General features: G+C 44.6%; 1 protein-coding gene across 1 annotated transcript; it reads right to left on the reverse strand.

Moving 5' to 3' along the window:
* Positions 1-13,805: 13,805 nt before the first annotated feature.
* On the reverse strand, positions 13,806-20,648 carry LOC133013981 (protein FAM180A). The gene is made up of 3 exons (XM_061081077.1): positions 20,573-20,648; positions 15,162-15,259; positions 13,806-14,319 (listed from the first exon to the last, which is right to left on the reverse strand). Exons 1-3 carry the CDS (start codon positions 20,646-20,648, stop codon positions 13,978-13,980), a joined length of 516 nt encoding a protein of 171 aa, XP_060937060.1. The 3' UTR covers positions 13,806-13,977.
* Positions 20,649-21,303: the final 655 nt, after the last annotated feature.

Below are 21,303 nucleotides of genomic sequence, written 5' to 3' on the forward strand. Positions count from 1 at the left end.
GTTGAGCCAGCCTGTATCTCAGGATGTCTTCTTCCTAGAAGACGAAGACGATGTCGGTGATTTGATGAGAATCGGTGATAAAGGCTCATATGCCTGTGATGACCCACAAATGAAACGTCACATCCTGCCTCCTGCTGCTGAAGCCAGTCGCCTCCTGAATGCTACAGACATTTTCCTCTCACGTCTTAAACCGCACTACACTGTTCTATATTTAGGATTTAAAAAATCAGGATGATTATGTCAGTACCTTCTGAGCGGAAACACAACATACGATGAGACAGAAGGAGAGAGAGTGGAGCAGCTGACGGTGATAATCTCAGCGAATGTGCCACTGTTGACAGTCATTAAAAATGCTTTTTGTTTGATATTACTCGCTGTCGTTCCCGCGCCACTCTCTATTTTGTCTGCATCTGCTTCTCCAGCGCTCACACAGGTCCCTGAGGCCTGCGTCTGATTAACGCCATATAGATAAAATGACCTTTTTATCTTTAATTGAATTGACAGACTGGTTCAAACTACTTTCGACCTCACAAGACTTTCATCAAGGGCTCAAAATAGCTTGTGGAGTCAAAACTACTTTGTGTTCTGTCCAGCGCGATTCCAAAACTAAATAAAGACCTTTAATGTAATTTCTTTGCTTGATTCGCTAAACGGTGCCTGAGGAACATCTTGTGCTGTGGGAGCGTACAGTACAGAAGATGTCTGGCATTACAGGGGTCCAAAACTAAAAAACCTAATGCCCACAGAGTGTTTAAGCCGAAGAGAGCTAGCGTCATCCGTCTCGGACAATGTAAACAGCTGAAGTTCCCTAAAGGCTCCTACTCACGATCATTTTAAACACCGGCGGACAGCTAAATGGGACACTTTGCAGCAATCATGGCATTGTTTGAAGTATGAGGATGGATTGGACTGTGTGAGCTGATGTATTGTACGTTTTCAAAACCACCTCTGGTCAGAGGTTCTCCTGCGCTTGTCGAGGTTCAAGGGTGACCACCGTCTCTTTTGATGGAGCTACAAACCAGAGGATATATATAACCTCATTACGCTGAGAGCCACAGCCTCTCTACAGGCAGCGGCTCAACTGCCATCAATTTATATACATTAGCAGATTGTTTCGTATTCATTGAGGCTGCGACCACCCCCTCCCACCCCCACACTCACACACTACCTGCATTATGAGCAGATGTGCCAGGAGCCCGAGCCCCTGATCCGGCGATGCATGACGAATGGCTGAATTTCACCAAAGGTCAAGGGTCAAGTTGTATCCCTTACCCTCGCCGTGGCACGAGACACCGATGCATGATGTCAGTTCCCTGCGCTGCAACAGGAAGGTTACTGCACCCCCCCCCCCCTCCCAAGACCACACTTCACTGCAAACCAGGCCACTGCTTACCATGAACCTCCAGGTCCCAGAGAGCCTGCTAGAAATGATTCCATCCCAGAGGAGCTGCTCGCCTTCTTCCATTCACCTTCACCCGCCTTTCACCTCGATCCCAGCCCCCCCGACACCCATCAAAGCCAGTCACCTGTGGCAGGGAGCGTATATCCTACAAGCAGGGGTTGAAATTATGTCGCAGCTTGTAGGTCACGGCTCCTCCGCGTCCTGGCCTTGTAAAAACCTGATGCACGGCAGGGCCTTTTTTTATTATTTATGGAACACTACACAGGCTCGCCACTTAGTGAACGCACCATTTGAAAAACAGGCACCGCTGCACTCTGCACCCTCTTCACTGAAACCTTTTGTGAAAACATTGAGAAACGACTCAGTTCAACAGTCACAAATCAGATCTGATCACTTGTGTTGCAGCTCCGGTGATGGATGGATGACTTCTTCATAAACAGCAGATGTTGAATTTGAACAATGTGTTATCTGCATCGTTACTGGATAAAAGCTGATTTCACGCAGCTGCTCCTCCACTGGGAAGCCGACGAGATTCCACTTTAAACAAAAGCGATACTCAGATTCCCAAAGAATCGCAGCTTGTTCTCCAATTCCACTTCAAAATTCTATCCATGGAAACCAGGAATATAAAGTTCTTAAAAGCTGGCTTCCAATTGAAAAGAGTTAATTGCGTTAACTTTTTATGGATTCAGATTCGTTACGAGTGAGACTCATCGACATCTATTTATTACTTCCACATAACGGATAAATGAATGCGAAACAAAGGCTCATTTATCAGATGCAAGCGGCTGCATGGCAGAAACCAGGAGGCTCTACTTGTCCTGTGTCACCCTTCACTTATAAATCAGGGCCTTGTGTAAACTTCCTGCTGTTTTATATGCTGGGTCCTGGGGGTCAAGGGTCAGCTGATGAGCGTGACCAATCTCAAGATAAATCAACATCTAAAAACGCTCTGTCATCAGCACAGTGTTCAATTTAGCTTCTATTCGTGTGCAAAGAGAAACATTTTGCCCCAAAAGTTACTCATCTTGATGGATGATGTTTTTAATGGTCGGCTTAAATATACACTCGGCCAACACTGCATTAGCTGGAAGTGCAGAAACGTGGCGTTTGCCAAGAGTTACATCACAAGTGGATTACTTTGTTTGTGTAGTTTCTACTTCGGTTGACAATTTCTGATATTTCTTTACCAGTTTGACTTCTGCTCCTTAGATAAAAATGTGCAATATTGCCACAAAACCTATAATAGACGTTGGTGATATTAAACATGATGTATCTGAGCTTGTTTCACATTTATGTTCTCTAAAGGATGAATTCTCTCTTTTCCCGTTTTCATGTGTCTCCCTCCTCTTAATGGTCCACACCTTCACTTTATCAATTTACCTGCCCACCTCGTTCATCCTGCTTCATTTGTCCTCTGCTGATATTCTGTGTTTCACCTCATGCTACTGTTGTTTTACGGTTTGTGACTTTAGGTTCCTGGAGCTGTGCCTGTTCCGAACGGACTTCCTGTGTGTGACCACCTGTTTTTGCGACTAAAGTCTTTGTGAACTTTACATTTGCCTCCTGTGAGTTTCTCCGCCCCAGAGTCTCAAAATACACAGAGCTCAAAATACAGACTCACAAACTAACACAGATCTTTGCAGCTTGTTTCTGAATTTTCTCCTTATTCATTAGAGCTGCAGGGATTTCAGTGAAGCAACATAAACTTCAGATTGAGCGGTTCGCTGACATCTAAAGACCAAGCCAATCGAACCCTGAGTGACTCCTTGATTGCTGCTCAGACAGTTTAATCAATAAGCTCAGGATTAGTTGTAAAAAAAAGACGTCACCTGATTAACTGCAACTTTTAATTATCCTTACTGCCTTGCTCGATGGGAGGCGGAGCTTTCATACCTGAAACACTGCTTAATCTATTCTCTCCCTTTCAATAAATAAATACATGAGGTGGTTTTCCCATCAGAGTCGATTATTGTTTAATTTCAGCACCAATAGTTTCTGGACAATTGAAGATAAATTGTGAAAATGCAGTAAAAACATTTAACTCTGACCAGACCCTCCCTCGATTGTATCACACCGAGTTGCTTGTTGCTTTTTCCCGCTGCCTCACGACAATTGAATTACAAGAGGGTCTCTGACCTGTCACTCCCCTTTTTTCCTGATTACCTCCGCAGGGTGACCCCCTGCAGAACATCTAAACATTCAAGCGGGGGGATGACTTCAGGTCCAGATCAATAATCAAAGCCAGTGCATGTCTGCTGAGCGAAAGAGCTGCACCGCCCCAACCTCTGGGGAGCGTCCCAGAAAGAGAGGAGGAGGAGGTCAGCAGCAGCGAAGGGGCCGTTCAGAGACGAGATGTTTAATTAGTTCCACCCTCTGAGTGCCAGGGGACCGTCTCCAGCCCACGTAGATGAATAGTGCTAATTAGGTGAGTGAAAGATAAGGGATACTCGCAGGTAAAGCCAATCCAGGCTCAGATTGATCGGGCTCGCAATTAACCGGTGGACACGTTTTCCCAGGAGGAGTGGGGTGGGGGGGTGTAGGGCGGACGTCTGTTTGCTGCAAGTGGGTCCTTAGAGCAGGAGACCGGTCACTCTGCTTTATATTAATAATGATGATAAACTTTATACAGCACCGTTCAGAACTTAGTTACAAGATGCTTTACAAGTTTTTCAATTTGAAGGCAAACAATAGAAAGCAGTTAAAAACACAGTAGGAACACAGATATATAAATATCAGTTTTGCAGATGAGTAAAGAGTCAAAATATTTAAACATCCAATTATTTAAATATATGGTAAGATCAAAAGAAGGCAGGTTTTAAAGATATACTTCACAGGTTTAAATTGATAATTGATCTAAATCTTTTATTCAGTGCTTCAAAGCTTAATTTCATCAGGGAATAATTGAAGACAAATGCACGGTCAGTATCACAAAGAGAAGAGTCAATGGTGCTGAAAGTGGAGAGAAGAAGAGAAGAGGAAAACAAAGAAAAATATAAAGTTGAAAAAAGCAACAAAAACTACCAAAGTGTGGGGAAGTGATTGCGTTTGAAAGGAGCCGACTTGAAGTAGATGCTCGACGGCTCGACTCTTCACGGAGCCGACAGCGTCTGCAGCCGGTTCCAGAGGAAAACCTGTTGTTTGTTATCAGCTGAAACACGATGCCACAGAATGGTTAATGCACTGCACTTATATCCCACTATTCTCGTCCAATCCACGGCTAAAAGTGCTTTATAGGACATGACGTCCACTCACTCACACACACACACGCTGATGATAGAACCATCATCGGTAATTTGGGGAACAGTATCTTTCCCGAGGACGCTTTGACATGCAGACTGAACCGTCGAAATATTATATTAAAGGGACCTGGACATAATTTCACTCACTCGCTCTTATGTAAGAACAGATCATGAGCGAATCTCTGGGAGAAAAACAAAATAATCTAGAGCAGCCTTGAAGCTTTCGCATCTGTTAAACACTCCAAAACCAAATCATTCAAAGGCCACGTGGACCGAAGTGCTGCTCAGTTAGAATACAAAGATACAAAGATAAAGCTAATAGCCAAGAAGACAAAAATAGGAAATAGAACAAATCAATTAAAAACAAAACATAGTGAAATCGGATAAAAAGCTGACGTCCTGATGTGGAGGGTTAAGAGCTGATCTCATTTATGTTTCAATCTGGACCTCAGGACGTCCACAAGCATCTGATGGACACATTTATCGTGTGGGTCGGTGTAAAGTTATTGTTTCAAAGTCTTTGTTATTGTTAAGCAGTACATCCACTAGAGTTTCCAACAGCAACAAACTATGGTCCAATTCACCAACTCTTTTTGAAAGTCTCTTTTCAAAAGTACTGCCATAGTTGAAATCTCTTCCTCGTGTGTGATGGTCGTATCATTAAAACTTTTGGCTACACTGCCCCTCCCAAAAATGAAGGCTTCGACTGTATGTGTATGAAACATCGAGCATAAATGAGCCTCAAGCGTAATCAGTGTTGAATCAGCAAATAAATAACGGGCAAATCTGCACTGTCAGATTTTATCGACTCACTTAAATGGATTATGGTATTTTTATTTACAGACCTTACGGTAAAGACAATTAATCTTCCTACAGTTCGAGCTTTATCTATACTTGCTACAGTTTATTGGCAGCTCTTTATTGACTGCACATTCTTGCATACATTTCAAAACATTGGCTACACCTCCCCCGCCCCATGCACAGCATTAGTCCTCATTGAGAAATAATGCAAATGAAGCATACGATCCGTTTTGAGGTCAACGCTAATAAACCATCAAATTTATGTTGATTATTCTCATTCATTCAGTTTTTTTGCTGTTTTTTGTTGTTTTTGTTTGATTAAATGCAAAGTTCACCGGGAGCAGAGACACAGATGAGAAGCATGTGCCTGTGTGAAGCTGCTGTGTGACGCTGGACGACCCCGGCCCCCCCCCCCAGCCGCAGACGAGGATTTCCTGGGTATAGTCGGGTTTTCCCTCAGAGCAGACAACAACACCGGAGGAATTTCATCCTATGTGCTTTTATTTTAAAGGAATTCCCAGAAGCCAAAAACTTTCCTGAGCCCATTAAATATGAATTATAGATTTACCTTGGAAGAAGAAAGATGCCACTTGTCCCCCTCGCTGTGAAACTAAAGTTAAAAGTTCGGTTGATCTGGAAAAAACAAGGACTTGAATGAGGTGGAGAAAAGAAGCAGTGAACATTCAGGCTACATCCATGCAACTACGTTTCGTCGGAAAAGGCCATTTTCCAATCTTGGTCCTCTTGAGTGTTTTGGCTGTTTATCTCGGTTGTATCATCGTAAAAAGCAACTTTACAAACTTAACAGCTGTTAGCAAGGACAACAGGCTTGTGTAATAAATTGTTATTGTTGAGTCCTGTCCTAAAATGCAGTCCTGAAGGTTTCAAAATAAAAGGGGGCCGGCAGCGTTTCCAAACTCCATTGAAGTGGCTCTAAAGCTCATGATTGGAGTGGACGCCTGGCAGATACATAGCAGAGCTCTTGCGTTCTCAGATGATAATGTAGTGGTATGGATGTAGCCTCAGTCCCACATTTCACAGCGAGTGTGTGTGTGTGAGTGTGTGTGTCGAGCGTAGTTGTGCCATCAAACTAAAAGCATCTGCGGAGCCACTTTGTGAAGACACACATCTGTTTCTCCAAAAATCGGACTGTGGTAAACTGCGACCGGGGGGAACAATAAATCTCAGTTTCCTTTGTTTTCGCTCAGCTCTTCGTCAACATCATGTTTCTTGCGGAGGAAAACAAAGGCGCGTCGGGACAATTCAGGGAGCGGCGAGCGTCCAGGGTGAAGACGAGGACACTTGCAGGCTGTTTATTTTACCTCCAGAGTGTGAATACGGACGATACACAACTCGGGAGGGTGCGGAGAAATGAGAGTGTAAGAAACGCACGAGGTAACTGTTGGTATATGACTCCCAGGGGCCCTGTACACTTCTTCACAGTCGGTTTAACATCAAGCACATCATGGGGCAGGCGGCCTCTGGTGATCTGGCCGGAGCTCGAGTCCACACACAGACACACACACACAGCATTTTCTCTCTGAGTAACAAACACACCTATTCCCTCGTTGTGATGCTTTGTTTCCTGAGTGTGTTTATGCTAAAACGCACTGTCCGTTTAAAGCAAAACCAAGATGGCTGCAGTGAAAACAAAGTTGACAGGTTCAGTCATTAGTTTTCCTCTGAACAGGGAATCGAGCCAGCGGATCCGAGCTGCATCCAACCCGCATTCATTTACAGTCAAGTGTGTTTTGAGCCGCAGCCACCTGCTGCTGGTGGATCGCTTAGCCTTGATCTTGAGAGTTAAACGGAAGTGAGGCTGGTTATCAACAAACATTCATTTTTCTAAAGAGGAAATCAAATGTTTCAGCGTGTTTACACGGAGGATTACACCCACGAGTACACCTCTCGAGCCTCGGCTGTTTACTGCTCAACCAGGCAGGATCTGGTTCCACGGAGTCCCGCCAGGGTCTATCTTTGGCCCACACTTACTTCTGAAATCACTGCGGGGATAAGTTTGCAAATTTGCGGAGCTATATTAGGAGGAATTCTTGGCCAAGGGTATTCTGCAGCCCACAATTCTGAATATCAGCGCCATGCAACTTGATACGAAGGTTTATATCAAAAGCTGAAAGGAGCCAACACGCGAGGATTGTGTTTCAATGAATGAAGAATAAAGTGAGTTTGTGGTTGTCGATGCAGTGTCGAGCATCACCAGTCTTTCCTTTTGAGGGGGGGTTGGGGTCAGAGAAACTTTGAACTGCAGTGAATCGGGGGGTCTCGCTCTCTTCCTCCTCCTGCCATAACATTTCATCAGCAGACCTCTGATATGAGCAGGAGACGTTGGCCTGTGTGAGGAGAGCGGCTCCAGACGACACACACATCAGAAGCACTTCACAATCACAACATGATCTTCTGTTGTTGATTTCCTCTCTTTAAGCGGCCTCTGTTCATCCTATATGTCTTCAGTGAGGAGCTATGGGGAGAACATGAGATGGAAAATTTCCATTAGTCACGGCCGACGTTTTCGAACAACGGTGACGAGCTAAAATGTGGAGCTGCTGTTCTGGTCGTCCGCCAAGTGGGTACAATGGAGTTCACTGCCAGACGGAGAGATGGGACTGACACAGCTGAAGGCTAATTGAATTACCTCCACCAGGGAGGTTATGTTCTCACCCCTGTTAAATGGTCTACAGGAAAGTACTGAAAGGATTTCCCGAAAAACTGTATAGAAAGATGGGACGTAGGCCAAATAAGAACCCATTAAAGTTTGGCATTGGATCTGGACAAAGGGGCAGATCGTTTTTAACATCCTCTGTTTTGTTCATCACATGTACAGCTCTTTGAATTGCATTGGATTTGTTTGAAAGGTATAAATACAGTTTGATCGATTGTATCCTATTTATAATATTAGGAAAGATACAACTACACACAAGATAAGATAAGATACTTCTTTATTACTCCCACAGCGAGGAAATCTGTGTATATATACTTTAAACAGGATAAAAATAATGTGAAAGGATTGCCTATATCTTCAAATATCCCCAAGTTATAGGGGAATTAAACTAAAATAAAGAAAAACAATGTTTGTGGGGTTTGCACTATATTGTCATTACGAAAATATTGATTAGAGCAGATTTAAAACCTTGAAACAATCCTCATGTAGACAGAATGTGTGTTTAAATGCAGTTTGAGCCTGTAGAAAAGATCTTTATAGAGTAGGTGAGATAATACAATGATCTAACCTCACAGAGGACGAGCTCCTCACGCAGCAGCGTTATCAATCACCCGCAGGCCGTCATTCTCAGGCTTTCAGGCTCCGTCGGGGGGGACGTTCCACCTGCGGCTGCCCTGAACTGAGCCAAATCAAATTAGAGTCCCGGGGAGACGAGTGTTGAAACTGGACATACCACAACTCCCATGTGAATCATGCACCTCCTCATAACAATGTTCGATAAGCTTCCAGGAGAGTCCGACTTTCTCCCAACGCCTTATCAAAGGAAACCTGCAAATCTGTTTCGTTGGGAAAGTATCTGAGATTTGGGATTGTTGTGGGAACTGTTGGCTTCACTTGTGTGAGATAAATAATCAGGACGTGAATAATAATCCACACAACTCTGTCTCCTCTGTCTCACACATGTACTTTGTGATTTCCCTCCGACCGAGTCTCCCAGCTGTTTGGACAAGAGATGGTTTTCAGTGGGTCGCCCGCCCTCGTTCACAAAGTGTAATTGGCTCTGGGACACAGTGAGATATTCCACTCTCTCACAACATCCATCCCAACTTCATCCACCCGTCTATCATCCGTCCGTCCATCCGTCCTCTCTGCAGCTTCTCTCCTCCGTCACCATCTCTCTCCTTCACTCAGCGACTGTTAAACCGGCCGCATTAGCCACATTAGAACAACACGGCCGTGATGTGGAGTCGTGGTTTCAACTGTTGAGCTGCTATAATGTTTATATGATGGTTATATATAAATCTACATCCCAGACCATGCAAGGTGGTGACAGTTAAAGCAGCACTGTGCAAGTTTTTTAACTATTAAATCACCAGCTTCATTAAAATGAGTTTGATGGTTCAGTGACTGGGAATTTGGAGAATGTTTCCTCTTTTGTTCCCACTCTTCACTCCCTGAACGTCTGAGTCAAAGCTTCAATTGAAGTTATTAAAAAACTGAGTTTATCTCCAAATATTCAGGAAACTTTTAAAATATGAAGAATTCTGAACAGAGTTTGGTTTATTTGTTACAGCGGCAGCTCTTCTGGTGAAGAGGCCGGGGCTCATGGGTAATATCCATTGTTCGGTTATGGCTTTAGAGGACTGTAAAAACATTGACTTCATAGAAAGATGGACGATATAAAAACTCCCCAAAAGTGAAGCCAAAGCTGTGTGATCGCCACCTGGTGACTGGCTGCAGCACTGCCTCCTCCGTGTTAGCAGACAAGACGTGGAACAAAGTAAAAAGTCAAAGTACACATGAGATAAAGTTAGCCTCAAACAGGGTTTCTGTCATCTTAGTTTCATTTCTGACACGTCGTACATCTATATACAGACTCTGACTCAGCCTAACAGAATGAACCACCCTGTCTGGCCGCAGAGGGCGCTGTTGCTTACTAAAACTTACATTGTGTTGCTTTTAGCGTTGCAAGAAAGATGCAAAATCACCCTCACAACACCGGCTGCAGCTCATACACCATCTTCTAAAGATCTGACATTTCCCACATGAACACATTGTGTCCGAGGAATCTTCAAAGCATGGACTCTGCCCCGTTCGGGCTATTTGCAGAATTTTCTTTCTGCCAGAGGAATGTTTTTAATGGTGTGGCTGCAGTGTTTGATGTCCGAGATCAAGATCCTGAATTATTTTCTCATAATATCCGAGGAAGCCGACTCCAAGTTATACTAAGAGTCTTGTGACAGGGCAGAGAGAGAGAGAGGACCAAAAAGAAAAATCCATTGGGTCTTTTGGAGATTTTATTATGGCAGGTTGTCCTGCTGCCATTTATGAAACACGTGGTTAAAAGGTACTGAGTCTTTTGATTTGGTGCAGAAAAGATGTGTGTGTTTGGGAGACGCTGCCACGGCTCATCGGCCCCGTTCGGCCGGCAGAGACGGATTCAAGGCAGGAAAATGTGTCTGACAGCTGCAGGGAGAGAAAAACATATGCACCTGATAAGCTTGAGTTAAAACAACTGCGTGTTCAGCTGGAGTAGATCACAAAGCATTTCCACCGGGAGACACATTCCAGCGTCGACAAGATTCAGCTCCAATTAAGCCACCGTAAAGGAAAGCACCCCTGCAGCAATCAAAGAGGGAAAATCCACCTCGCTGCTCTCCATGTGCAGAAAATAAAATACTGTAATGAGCCCAAGAGATTTGAAAGAGGTTTTAAAGCTTCCACACATGCACAACATGAAGGTAGAAGAGAGCATGAGGAGGATATTATATACAATTGTGCATATTACGTGAATGTAACCATGATATCTGCACTGAACTCTGAGAAAAGTCAAACTCATGACCTGCATCATGAGTGAGGATCCAATCGGGTTTGGATATGCCGCCACCTAGTGGGGATGTGAGCTCACAATCAAACATATCCACATAGACGTGACAGAAGGTAGATAAAGATGTTAAATTATAAATATGTTGTTTAGGCAGGTTTAATGGCGTCCCTGTGTTTTTTATTATGAAGGAGTCAGAATGAAGATGAAGGCTATTAGATGTTTTATGGCTCATTATCTCATCATTTCAGGGGCTGTTCATGTCGGTGTTAAAAGAGGAAAATAGAACATTTACAAGCTTGTGTGATGAGACTTTTATTTACAAAGTAATGAAACAAGTTCTGGTTTTAGTTACTGATAAATGTGTTTGTTGCAGTTTTATCTTCTTTGTGGCTGATGAGTACAAAACGACCTACTGCTACAAATCACTGGCTTGCAGCATTTAAATGAGTCAATGAAAAGTAAAAAAAGAAAGTACTTACTTAACCTGTCTGATGTACAGATGCTGTTCCTGATCGGGTTCTTCACTTTATCTTCATTTTAAATCAGGAAAGTAAAAATGGACAGAAAACGTATTGCTGTGCAAGAGGAGAGATGAAAGTGAAGTGACGTTGCTATGACGGAGAAGGGAGACGTTCACAGACCTCAGCTTCATGAATTGAGATTTGGCTGTGATCATTGTGTGAACGTCAAACAAGGAGCAGCGTGAAGAGATCAAACCCACTGACATCCGTTTCAGTGCAGGACACAGAACCAAGGCTCAGGGGCCTTCACGATATAAAAGAGAGTTTATTTGGTGCTTAGGGCCCCCCCCCCTTGGGGTCGAGACACTGGGGGTGGTTGAAGGGAGGAGATCGTCCAGGGCTCCTGAGGGGGAGACTGGAGGTGAGTGGGGGACGACTGACAGCGAGAGAGAGAGAGAGAGGAGAACGTTGTGCTCCATCTTCATGTTCAGGTTCATTTGATTGATGTTAATACCCGACAGCCGGCTGATTGGACGAGGCAGGGAGAGTGGCAGATAACTGGGAGTGAACGGGATGTAGAGAAAGTTTTCCTGACTGAAACTCCACAAAGATTCATGAGTGAGCTCTTCTCTATCGTCTCCATCTTCTGGATCAGGAGCGTGTTTTATCTCAAAATGAGATATTACATCCATCCATCCATGATATTGTTTCCTAATCTGGAGAGAGAAAGTTTTCACTAATCTTACAGAAACATGGATATTAGTGGACAAAGTTAAATTAAGGACATGAGAGCCCAGGAGGCGGCACTTCCCTCTGCGGCCACTTGGTGCCGCTCTCTCAGCATGCTTCCTGCCGCCCAGTGCATATATGAGAACACACTTAATGGATAAAAATATTAGAAAGTCATTCATCATAAAGGACAGTGACAAGTCAGTAACGCAGAGTAAAGCCTCATTCCTCTTATTAAATCTGCAGCGCGATCAGAGCGGAGGAGGGGGGAGCAATAAGGGAGTCGTCCGGAAAGTTTTAACAGGATTAACTTGTGCAAAAAGAGAATGTGAGTCACTAATATTTAACATATTCCGTCCGGGCACAGAGGAGAATTAAATGAATGGGTTTTGCACATATTGCACAACTGCAAAGACACTCATCCACAGCAAGCATCTCGAATTCATGAGGCAGCTTAAACAAATTAACGTGGAAATGCAATTTCACTTTGACTAGAAGCAAACACCCACACAACAATGTGAGAAAACACAGTTTTGAGATGGAGTAATGAAACTCGCTGCCGTCAGAGTGGACACCAGAAATAAAATCCTGAGCTCTCCACTTTCCCTTTCTTTCAATATCCCCTCCTTCTTTTTTACGCTCTGTCAAGTAGCGGCCAGAAACATCCCAGACCTCATCATCATCATCGTTAGAGCGGCGCACGGACTGAAGGCTTATCCTGCGTCTTGGAAGGAAATCCGTGCACCACAGTTTTTCACCCCCTCATCAATCAGGCCTCCTGAGTCAGCGCCAGCAGCTCGGGGCAGTGGATGAAAAACTGACATGAGGAAGGAAGAGAGAGAGAAACTCCAGCGAGATGAAGAGGCCCTGTGGTCTTCATGGACGTTTCAGACATCGGATGCTGCAGTTGGTGGCTGTGGATGACGAACACTGGGAGGAACATCCTCTCCAAAGAAGAAAAGAAGGTGTGGCACCATCACAAACCAGACATTCACTTTCTATCTCCTCCAACAGAGCAGACTGTTTTGATGAATACACACACATTTCAGTGCATAGCTGTGGTTTTCATTCAAAAGGGTTTTACTGCTAAATATAATGATATTTTCACTGAGAAATCGACTAGATGAATTTATTTGATGATATATGTTCCCAGGCAGCACATGAGGACGAGGAGTGACACTCAGTGGAGCACACACCTCCAGCCAACGCCCCATAAATTCAAGCAGGCTGCACAAAGTGGCTCACGCTCAGTTATCAGATCGGATTTTCATCACGATCCCTGAGAAATCAAATCATGGATCCGCCCCTTTGTCCAGATCCTGGTCAGGATTTAACAAGTTATTTTTTTCCCCAGTGACCCATCATCCTTCAAGTTTCCTGGAAGAATCCTTCTGACAAACCAACCAACCAACAACTTGAGAGGGATGAAGACATAACCTCCTCGTGGCCAAGGCACCACAACAGCCTGTGGCTCAATGGAGCTCAGATACTTTGTTGGTTTTACCTTTTTTCATGTTTGATCAAACACATTCACAGCCAGATATACCAACTAACAGTTATAACAGCCAATATGTCCATTTAATCAAATAAGCAGTGTTAAAGTTCATACATGGCATCGTTTCCTGTTATTAGAAACAGCAAAGCTAATTATTTTCTGAAGCATGGAAATCTCTTACTGCTTTTGCAAAACTTGTGGTTTTAAGTTAGTAGAATTAAGAATAGTTGTGTAACAGAACATAATGTCTACAGTTAGTATGCAGACTATACATGAAACTGCCTCGGGTTAAAATAAGCTTCAGATAATTACACACATCAGACTGATAATGACTTGTCCGTCTTCAGGTTGCTCCTCGGGCGGGGGTGAGGTCTCTCTGAACAGCTCTGAACAGCTGGAGCAGCGCCTCCGTCCAGGCCTCCCTCTGCTGCGGGCTGCTGGATCCAGCCAGCGTCTGGGCGGCGAACACCAGGGTCAGCACCGTCCTCTCGAACTCCTGCCAGCTCAGACGCCGCCGGCGCCCGGCGAGCTCTGCCGTCAGACGCCGGATGTCGGACAGCCTCTTGGGCAGGACGTCCTCGCAGATGACGTCCAGCTTCTCCACGCTTCTCAGGGACGCCAGCTCCCCATCTGGGATCAGCATGGCGTTGTCTTCGCCTTCTATCTGCATTCCAGCGAGCAGGATCTGGGGAGATACCACACATTTACATTCACAGACACAGAAGGACTTTCTACAGACACTGACACCAAAGAACTGCGTCATCTGGTTGACACAGGGATATTAATACATGCTTCACTGTCAGGAAGACGGCGTAAACACATATTTCACTTTTCTGCTAATGATTAGCACGAGTACGCAGTGTTTTCCTTCTTCTCTTTGTCCAACAGGAGCTGGATGTTAAGAGAATGATGGTCGAGCATAACATGAGACCAGGAAGCTTTTTTCTTTCTTGTGCTTTTTGAGAATGAGAAACGTTGAAGTCAAACTAACAGGAGGAAGATATTTTTTCATTATCTTCTAGAATTAATATGAAATGTTGAAATTTGATCAATTTATCTATCTATCATATGTGCACATGTTATGACATTTTAAATACCTCTAAAATGTTGACTTTATCCAACTTCATTGACTTTTATCTACATTTAAACTTTCTAGCTATATTTCACTTTACGTTGTATTACTTTATTCTCGATTTATGCAAAAGCATATGTAAAAATATTCTGCATTCGGACTTTATTTTTGACATTTTGACTTGTTGTGACATTTCCACCTATTTAAAATGTTGACTTAATTCTCAATATGCTAAATAAAAAAACTCCTGATCCTTCTTCTTGACATTTCGACTTCATCCAAATGCAAAAAATAAAAATAAAATCTTCCTCCTCTTTGCATTGTGCCTTGTCCCAATCCTCTTCTGAACAGTGTGGACCACACATGTGCGACTTGGAAACGTCGCTACACATTCAAACGAGCTTCCTGTGAAGTGAGTCATTTCATTTCCCTGAAGCCATGGGATCTAAACCGACCTCAAAGAGCAGGTTGACGTCCTCCACCGAGTGCTGGAACGTGGGGTTGATCAGCGAGTACGCCTCGCGCTTTATTCTGTACGCGGCCGGAAACAGAGCTGGAACACAGGGGAGAGAGGGAAATCAGATTAGAGCCACTGCTGCATGTGTGTGGGTGGGCCACAGATCGAGTCAACACAGATTCATTACTGCTCAAATATTATGCAGGCGGGAGAGGACCCGGCTCCAGCTGAGCAGAGGGTAACTGGTCTGTGGCAGATGCTCCCATATTTATTAGCAGTGGATCCAGAGGTACCTGCGCTCACAGGTCAGGCAGGTGTATTTGACATTCTCACATTTTAAAGAGTAAGTCCAGATATATGTTACAGCCCAGAGGCCCCGAGATCTGAGGTTTCCACATCGAGGTGGACTCTTTTTTTCATGTTGTCAGACACCGTTTCTCCAGAGAGAACTCATAATTCGTAACTATGATATAATAATCCCATTTTATATTTGAGCAAGTATAGTTTCACACATAATAACTCGGTAAAAACCCCAAATAAAGAATGTAATGGATTAACTTTGCAATAAACACATTTATATTTTTAACTGTGTTATGTTCCAACACTTAATTTGCAGGACTCTGTAGCACTTAAAGGAATTTTTATACCATTCACCTCCTGAAAATGGTTAAAATTAATATTTAACAAAAGAAAGAAGTTTTTGAGGAAAAACCTAAAAGCTTTAACTCATCTTTTAGTTCTGTGGCTTGAAATGCAAAAGCATGATAAAAAGCTAAATTCTCAGAATTCTTAATGAAATCAGACGGACTGGGTTCAAGGGGATGTTTCTGAATGAGCCTGGATCTAACCACGCCAGATACAAGGAGCAGATATTCCCACTAGCAATCGAAACAAGGTTGAAATAAAAACAAGGAATATTGTTTTCACGTTTCCAATTTAATACAGTTTCTAATGTGTCTCCGTTTTCTTCCCAGACTCTTTAAACATGTGGATATTGTGAATCTTTTATTGTCGGAGACTCCGAGAGCAATTTGTTGACTTAAAGAGAGAGAGGGGAAAAGTGAATTTGATTAGAGCAGAGAGAGAGGATTCTAATAATGGAAGTTAAAACTTCCCACTGAGCTTCTCCAGAGATCTTGCTTCCCCTTTTTCAGCTGTTTCACTTTTTTCCTTTTGCCATCCAGCACTTGGCTTACACACACACACACACACACACACACACACACACACACACACACACACACACACACACACACACACACACACACACACACACACACACACACAAACACACACACACACACACACACACCCACACCCACCCACACACACACACACACACACACACACACACACACACACACACACACACACACACACACACACACACACACACACACACACAGATCTTAATGAGGTGTAGAGTATAAACACCGGGCCTGATCTGAATTCCTCCGGCCCTACAGCGTCACCCTCTGCGAGCTGCCTTGCCAGTTCTGCAGTAATGATCAGCCCGATTGCCCGAAGCCTCGCAGGCCAGATACATTTAGCTCTTTATGGCGTTTGTGAGCCGAGCCAACGCCACATGCAACTGGCTGATCTCCCCGTGTACCTGCCTCCTGCCTGGGCGACTGCCAGTCTCCGCTCTGGCTTCGCTCTCACGGCCCAGACACCGCTCAGGACGTAAAGACAATCTGTGGCTTGGAGTTCTGGTGCTAGAATTTAACAGCTGGGGACAATTAGGTGCATATGTGTCGTCCTGGTAAAACCTTCACCTCTTCAACCGTCCCCACCCGAGCAGGGCCGCAGCCAGGACTTCTGAGAAACAGGACAAGAGGGCAGGAGTCCAAAGTCCCCCCCCCACCCCTGTGCAAACCAACCCCCTTTAAATACTATTGAACGTTTCACATTTGTTTGGAGATAAATTGGTTCTAACTCCTCCTAAACACCAGGAGAGTAAAGTACAGTGCACCACAACTTGTCGGTGAGAACGTACGCCCTCGTCGAGTGAACGACTCCCGAGTGGAACGCCCGTGCACTCACATTAGATACTGAGCAGAGGAGACGCTACATTATCAGCAGGGTTTTTACTCAATGTAAACAGAACCCCACCCCGGGGGAGCGTGCGCTCGTTAGAACGAGGAGGTGAAGAATGGAGGCGCAGCGGGGGGACGACAGCTCGGAGGCCATGAACCCAGTGGTGATTCACAATTAAAATTAATAATCAGTGATTAACATAAAACTTTTCCACGCCTTCTCGTTTTTTTTTGGTCCTTTAATGTGGATCAAAGTGTCTGTTTCATGTTTCTAAAAGCAGCTCCAGCAGTTTGGAATGAGAGGTTATTGCAGGTGAACACTCATGTGCTTGGCGGAGGATCGGTGGAGACTCAGAAAACAGGTCGAGGATAAAAAACAAAAACATCGGTTTGGTAACGAATCAGTTGAGTCTTGCACATTCGAAAAAGCAGGTAGCAGGAAACTTAAATGGCTTGGGGGCAAACTGGTTGAGCTGAAAGCAAAGAGACGGGAACGCTGAGGCTGAGCTGCACCGCAGACGATCTGGCAGGAGAGCGAAGGAAAGGGGAAGCTATAAATAGCGAGGAGCTGATGGAGGCATCGGGAGCAGGTGCACAGGTAGGCGTGGTGGTCAGGTGATGAACAAGCTGAGGACAGCGAGGAGAAAAATTCATCAACCTCTGGAAGGACATGAAAATTAGTGGGTGGGTCTGAAACCCTTCGTTTCTTCTTCCTACAAACCCACTGGTTCCCTCCATGATGAGCAGTAAGTAGAGACTTGAACCAGTGAATCATTGTCATCTCGTGTCACCGCTGACAGGTGCAGAGTCGCACGGCTGTAATTTTTTACTGTATCTGTAAAACGTAGCACTTGGCATTTCAAGTGCATTAAAGTGCATTAAACCATAGGTGGTACTTTGTGTGAGTTTCACCTTCAGAAGTCAGAGACTCAGATCCACGGCTCTCTCTTGTTCTCTGAGCTCAAGCAAACTTGTCGTAAAGCGAAAGTGAAGATGGACGACACGTCTGCACAGAAGTGAAACTAAATTAAACTGTCAAACGTTTCACTCTGATTTTTACAATTAACAAATTAAAACCAAATTCTATCAAAGAGAAGGAAAATCGTATTTGACATTTTCTAAAATGTTTAGCTCGGTCCATGCATGTCCCCTCTGCTAACACGGAGGCAGCGGAGTTAATGAGTTATACTCCAGCCAGCCACCAGGGGGCAATCCAACTACTTTGGCTTAATCTTGTGGGGCATGAGATGAAACGTTGTCCAATGAGCCTCTGAACAAACAGGAAGCTCCTCTCGACCTCGTCCTGTTGCTTCTCTCACCAGTGAAATCATCGATAAATGCCAGTGAACCACTTCCTCTGGCGGCTTCACCGTTACAGAACCAGCTCCACGTTTTGGTCCTTTTCCACCTTCATGTTCATGTTTTCTTCTTGCATGTTTACGTGAGCTGCCGCCTTGCGGTGAATTCACTGAGGTTCTGGTCGTGAATCCTTCTCTTGGTCGTTGACCAGGGAACATGCGCGTCTACGTCCTGGAATGCAAACCTCGACTTGCTGTGGAGTCTTAAAAGGGTTTTTTCTTCTTCCCGACATCCATTCATCCACAAGCCTTGTTCTCCTCAGTCGACCGGCTTGTTCCACGTTTTACCGTAAACACCTGCTTTTTAAAATTCTTTGCCAAGTAGATCATGTTTTCACTCCAGTTCTTTGGTTTGTTGGGTTGAAAGCAGGATTACGAAAGAAAAAACGACTAAAGGCTTATTTATGCTGCTTGAGATACGTCCATCTCCCTACAACTATTGGCTGCAATGCCCCCCCCACCCACGATTTACGGTGGTGGTACGGCTCCGACGTACACGCGCCCCCACATGTGAGCTCGTTCATTGAAACAACAACACATCTGCTCGAGCGTGTTTTAGCAGCCAAGTGTCCAATTACCCACAAACATTATGTTAATTGAAGTTTTTTGTCTATTTTTACATCAGTTGAAGATTTAACGTAGACGTCCTTCTTCACAACATGTCAGCTTCCCCCAGCTGCTCGCTCGGTGCACGCTCGTCCGTCTTGCCTCCCCCCCCCCCCCCCTCCGCCAATGCTCCAAACAATCAGCGCAGGCTTCCCCCGGTGTCATTATGCACAGGCAGGGAACATGTAATCTCCCGCTAACGGCTTGCGAGGAGATGAGGGAACAACAGAGATTCATTAATTAGGAGGGGTAACTCCTGGCTGGAGGGATGTCTTCATGAGAGAGATACAGAGAGAGAGAGAGAGGGAGTGTGAAGGAGAGGGGGGGGACAAACAAACAACAACAAAATGGGAGTTTAAAAAGCCGCAGTAGCACCATCTTCTGCTAAGTATTTCAAATGATCGTTACAATCCAAACAAAGAATCAGAGTCAGACTCAAAATCCACTATTTACACTGTAAACACAGACTTCAGCATTGATCCTCCCACTGTGAGCCCAATCTGCGAGAGGCTAAACTATGAGAAAACATATTTAACATTCTCTGGGCTGAGGTCTGACTCTGTGAGTCGCTGCAAGGAGCCTTATGAAAAGTTTTTGACAGGGTTTTAATATAGAAATGTAAGAAATTATATATATGATGTGTTCAGGTATGAATTGCCCATGTTCTGTTTTTCATAGTTAAAGTCGATCTCCTCAAACAAACAGCAGCAGCTTATCCTAGTGGTTCATTCAGCAGCTGAGGAGGTATTTCCCTCAGGAGCTGGTGGAGACCAAAGCAGAGACATTAGTGACATGAACACTGGGCTTAAATTCATCAGGTGCTCAGAAGACAAGACTCTATTAGGATGCTAGTGTTGCTTTGTGTCTGGATTTAAGGTAAAACTATACAAGTGTTGTATTTACACTGCTCCAAAGTGAAGCAAGGAAACAAATAAATACAAAAACAAAGATCCTGACTCTTAGAAAACAGCTTGGTTGTCAAACTAGGGGTCACACAAGTATTTTTAATCAAATAATGTTATAAAAATATACAAAATAACAGTCTCTAACTCTGTCAGTGGCCCTGCTGCTGAAGCCTCTTGAGTCTTTTCCAAAGAATTGAAGCTATGTGAGTTTTGAGAAAGGAATTTCCTCAGTGAGTGGATCCAGTAACATCAGGCCAGTCACTCTTCACTGGAAAATTATCTGTGGACGTCCGTCATGTGGCAACGCCTCTGATCTCTCAGAGATAAACACGTTCTTTCACAGAAGCAAAGATGTGCGACAAAAACAAATCATAACTCTTGCTTATTTTCCATTTTCTAACAAGTCTAATAGTCTTTAAAATGAGGAGGATTTAAACACATTGTGATATTTGAGGATGTTGAAGGTAAACAGAGACTCGATGTGGAGCAGACGAGGGCGCCTACCTCTCCTGTGGTGCTGAGTGGCTGCCAGGTAGACGGACAGGTAGACAAGGGCGAGCGGCGCCCACCACTGCGTCATGTTGACGATCCTCACGCTGGGGTCACAGCTCAGCGCACGCTCCCCCCCCCCCCCCCTGTCAGCCTCCGACTCTCTCAAGGGAAACAGTCACAGGTGCAAGTGAGCATCGCCGAGGTGGACGAAGACGGCCCGACTGCTGCGTTTCGACATCTCAAATCATCCTTCATTCACCGTGTTCATTTTGACTGTTCCCTCCTCCCTACTCCCTCCATTCCCTTAGCCTCCCTATTTTTATTATGATATTATGATCTCTCTCTCTCTCTCTCTCTCTCTCTCTCTCTCTCTCTCTCTCTCTCTCTCTCTCTCTCTCTCTCTCTCTCTCTCTCTCTCTCTCTCTCTCTCTCTCTCTCTCTCTCTCTCTCTCTCTCTCTCTCTCTCTCTCTCTCTCTCTCTCTGTGTGTGTGTGTTCTCCTCTCGGGCCGAGCAGTCTGGGCTCTCATCTGGAAATCATCAGGATTTGGGAAGTGTCTGCCCTCTTGGCTGCACTTTTCTCACAGCTACCGGCCTGTTCAGTTTACTCCCGATACGACCGACTGGATAACAAGGTCTCTGACCAACTCCCCGACCGACGGAGCAGAACGGTGTCCGAAGAGCCAGAACCAAACCAGCGCTGGATGGTCTCCGATAGCTTGATTACGGTTTAAAGATTATCTAC

The sequence above is a fragment of the Limanda limanda genome, chromosome 1, assembly GCF_963576545.1.
Source record: "Limanda limanda chromosome 1, fLimLim1.1, whole genome shotgun sequence".
NCBI classification, from domain to species: Eukaryota; Metazoa; Chordata; class Actinopteri; order Pleuronectiformes; family Pleuronectidae; genus Limanda; species Limanda limanda.